Raw genomic sequence first — 4,432 nt, 5'->3', positions numbered from 1 at the left:
CAAAGCCTCAGTGTGTGTCGAGTGGCGGCAATATGTAAGAGGCGGTGCTTGAGTATTGTGACGGCGTCTTACCCAAGTCTCACCTTGTTATAACTTATGACTTGAGGCTCTCACACTGTTGTACAAATTATTGTAGGATAAACTAATGAGACTTGTCAACGCTAAAATGGAGAGGGAGTCAGTGAGCGATCCAGAAGAGAACAGCAGCTCACTAATTGGTGAGACAAAACTTTTGGACTTGAAAATGGCTGTGTTCTCCACGTTAACCCCCTTGTTATCAGTGCCCAAGATGGAGTAAGTGCGTGGACAAACAAGTATTGAGACATGAATAAAAGGATCCACATATGGTCAAGATTGAGCCAAGGGCATAGTTGAGGGTGTGTCGCTGTGAGGGCTGAGATATATTTGTAATTGGTTATCGAGAATGTCTCCGAGCACTGGTAAGAGCGTCAGTGGATAATACCCGTACAAAGGGTAGAATGTGTGTATGTATTGGTGGGAGAATGTTTGCGAGACGTAGACCGTGACCTTGCTAACACGTCGGGAGGCGGCGGACAGTGGCGCCGCGGGCTGTGTGAATTGTGTTGCAAGTGTGAGCAATTATCCCCCGTCAGGCAAGGTCGACCCACCCATCCCTTATACTACTGGAGGGCATCACTTCCCCTAGTGACCCCCAGCGTGGCTCTATACTGTACATCAACACACCACAAGTCTTGCTGGTCTCTATTTGAAGATTATGTTTGTACATTAATAAACTATCTCCACTGCAGGACGCCACTTTTAATATTTTATTTGGCGAACACCAGACGGATTTATTTAGCACAGAGAGACCCCCGTACACGAAGGGTTAAAATGTTGACAACGGAGGCATCGTAGGTGCAGTAAGAATCACTGGATCAAGTGGGGTGACGACAGGTTGACTTAGTCTGTACTGTAAACATGATAGACTTACCCGTCTTTCTGTTCGGCAGCTCGGTCCCGTTGTCGGCGGTTTTTGAACCAGTTGGAGACCTGGGTTGTGGTGAGCCCTGTGGCCTCGGCCAGCTCTCTCTTCTCCCTGGGTGATGGATAAGGGTTGTGGGCGTACCACTCCCGCAGTACGTTCCGCGACTTTTCCTTGAAGCAGTAAGAGGTCTCCTCTCCGTCCCAGATGGTGCGCGGGAGAGGGAACTTGCGCCGCACGCGGTACTTGCCCACGGCGCCAAGCGGTCGCCCGCGGAGCTTCTCTGCCTCTATGTAGTGTGCCTTCAACCACAGTTGCTGTAATTTTCCGTGGTTTTGTATTGAGAAATTGTGCGATTCCAGAATTCGATAAAGGTCTTTGAAGTTGCCGCGGTGGAAGGCCACGAGAGCCTTAGCTTTGAGGACGGACTCATTCTTGTGTAAGTGTTCGCAGGCAGGCAGTGACCACAGGAACCTGCCCAGCCTCTCGATGTTCCCACTTTGTTGAAGGACCTCGCAGACGCAGGCAACCTGCTCCTGCGTGAAGCCGAAGGAGGGGAGCATTGCAGCGGGCGGGGAGAGCGAGGACTGCGGCGGCAGTGTCGGCGGGCCCAGGTGTGGGGCCCCTGGATGTCCACCCGCCTCGCTCATAGACCCCACTATCATAATATAATCCGCCACGGTACTAATGTTTACAACACCCACTACGCCCACCCCAGCAGACCGAGCAGACTTGTCGTGGTCACTACACAGCCAGTCAGGCGCACAGCACACAGCGGCGCACGTCCTAACCACACCAGGGGATCACCCAAACTATACTACAAGGCAAACCTTAGCTCACGTTTCCATCCTTCGATACTGCAGGGGCCGGATCGAGTTTTACCCCGCCCACCAACACGAGAGGCCGCATCTATTGGTTAGCTGTAAGTACTTATCGTGGGTGCGGCCAATTAGGGCGGGACGGGGTGGAGCTAACAGCTGAGTCCTTTTCCACCCGGCCAATGACCGTACCCGTTTAGGTAGAGGGGTGGTCCACGTTAACATAAGAAGATGGATGATATAGTGCACACTGTCGGTATTCCTAATCATCACACTTATTCATTAAACGATAAATAGACTGAGGGAAGCATTTGTCAGGGCGCACACAGACACCCCACCTCCTCCCGTGGATCGTTCCCTCCTACCTGACACCCACGACCATACACACGCACGCACACCTCCGCCCCGCCCGGTACAAGTATTACCATTTAACTCTCGTCTCTTCTCCCCTCCATCGGCTGAGGGACCATCCGTCAATCGCGGCCACAACATCAACAACTTCTTATCCATATTCAACTCTGGGGAGGTGCTGGAACGAATCGATGAAATATTCTTGCGTTCAGTATTTTCTCAATAGACACAATATTCAATTAACCAGATGAAAACAAAGGCCCTCCCATTAACGCTTGGCCTCCCTCCCTTTCCTCGCCCCTCCCTTTCCCCCCCCCCCCCCATTCCCTCCCCACACGCCAAATGTATTGTGAAAACGCTGAAAAATGGTTTCAATATATCTCCCTCCTGATGCAGAGCTGTAACGACCCGGCCTCACGAAGCAGCCGTCACAGGTTACGGCTCGCTCACCACTTTACGGGGGCGCTTTCCTGAAAACTCTCAAATTAATGCCTCGCTGATTTGCTGCTGGTTACTGGTGTATTGTGTGTGTTTGCTACGCTCGCTCGCTTGCTCTGGTCTTTTATGTCTCGCGGTCTTTATGTCTCGTTGTGTTTATGTTTTGTGGTGTTTATGTCTCGTAGTCTCTTTGTCTCGTGTTTATCATTCGTGGTGTTTCTGTCTCGCGGTTTTTAATGTCTCGCGGTCTTTAATGTCTCGCGGACCATAACAACACAAATCCTCAGGGCAAAGTGGAGAAGAGAATCACTCTACCGGGAGATGTAGTGTAAACATTATAAAACAATGATTTTCCACGACCGTTGTGAAGACTCTGAAACGTTCCTCTTGTGCATCGTGAATTTGATTCAGTGGAATTAATCTTTTTTTATTATTTTTTTTTAATATTGTATGAAGAATTTTCCCGACTTGATACACGATGAAGGTCTTAGTGCGGATTGAAGAATAAAACACACTACGACAAAAGCATTTTACAGCTAAATTAATAACCCTTGACACCATAGTTGATTTATGAAGCACTTACCTGAGGAAAAAGCTGCGATGCATTAGAATTTCTCGACCTCTTTCATGTGAAGTAAAATCGAAATTCATATACAGGTGATAAATTAACCTTTAGGATTTACTTGAAGAGAATATGAATACTGGTCATAATATGGAAGGCCAGGGTGAGGTAGACGAGTCAGTCAGAGAGGCATCAGTCAGACTCACAACGCCTGATAAAAGGTATCCAGACACCTCAAGATCTGATTACCAAATAAAGACAGGTGAGGCGCTGAGTCCTCGCCCAGGTGGCTCTTCACTTGTACCCTTTTTTTAATATGTAAAAATAAGAGAGATGTATTTTTTATGTATCTCTCTTGATGTATCTTTATGTATTTATATATTTTTATGTATATTTTATGTATCCCGTAATGTATCGCCTTGGTGTATCTCTTGATATATCTCTCTTGCTGTATCTCGCTTTTAAGTTTTAGTAGTCGATCTAGCTGAGAGATCTTATTTATTGAGGCGCTGTAATACATTATAATAGCATTAATAGCTCTTAGTTATAACAGCACCAGTACATTCCTAGTTATAGAGACGCTGTAGTACATTATAACAGCATCAGTAGTTCCTAGTTATAGAAGTGCTATAATGCAATATAACACAACCAATACACTACTAGTTATTGAGGCGCTGTAATACATTTTAACAGCATCAGTACGTGTTCATATTACTGATCCACGCGGTGTTATCTTGCTACTGGTATATAACGTGACCAGCAACTCACTGTATCCGATGATTGAGATAAGGGTTTTATTACTCGAACGTAATTTATTAGCTGATGCTGAACTGCTTGATGGCCTTGTTCTGTTGTGTTTATCTTATTTATGGTATACTAGACACTGAATGATAGTATGTAACCTGAGTATACTCGCCTGTATCAATTCTAAGGCGTTTGAACTTTACATTGAGTTATTTAAAGCACTCATTATTTTTTTTGTCCGGCTTACAAGATAGACTGTATTAAATGTTGAGTAGAAATGTGTTGATTTACGAGGTATAATATATTAATCTTAAGACCATTATGCTTTATCAAGGTGTGTGATCCTTGCACTAGGTTATTTAATGGTCTTGTGTGTTTGTCTCACTCTTACAGGTGAGACTATATCATATAATGCAAATAGATGTGAGGATTTACGAGGCTTGATATAACATAGTAAGACTATGAGGACTTAAACCAGACAAATAAATACATTGTGTCATTTTACTCGGCGTGAGACCTGATATCACAGTGAGTGGTTTGGCCCCGTCAGCAGGCCACCCTCATGCAGGTATCTTT

At 45.8% G+C, this 4,432-nt stretch overlaps 1 protein-coding gene across 1 annotated transcript; it reads right to left on the bottom strand.

Moving 5' to 3' along the window:
* Positions 1–948: 948 nt before the first annotated feature.
* On the bottom strand, positions 949–1,750 carry LOC121870951 (homeobox protein six1-like). The gene has a single exon (XM_042372923.1). The coding sequence runs from the start codon at positions 1,606–1,608 to the stop codon at positions 949–951; it is 660 nt and encodes a 219-aa protein (XP_042228857.1). The 5' UTR covers positions 1,609–1,750.
* Positions 1,751–4,432: the final 2,682 nt, after the last annotated feature.

The sequence above is a fragment of the Homarus americanus genome, unplaced genomic scaffold (assembly GCF_018991925.1).
Source record: "Homarus americanus isolate GMGI-L3 unplaced genomic scaffold, GMGI_Hamer_2.0 scaffold52512, whole genome shotgun sequence".
NCBI classification, from domain to species: domain Eukaryota; kingdom Metazoa; phylum Arthropoda; class Malacostraca; order Decapoda; family Nephropidae; genus Homarus; species Homarus americanus.
The sequence above is the reverse complement of the archived record's forward strand: the minus strand, read 5'-3'. Positions and strand labels throughout refer to the sequence as shown.

Coding starts and splice junctions, on each gene's coding strand:
- LOC121870951 (XM_042372923.1), bottom strand. CDS start 1,608: ATGATAGTGGGGTCTATGAGCGAGGCGGGTGGACATCCAGGGGCCCCA.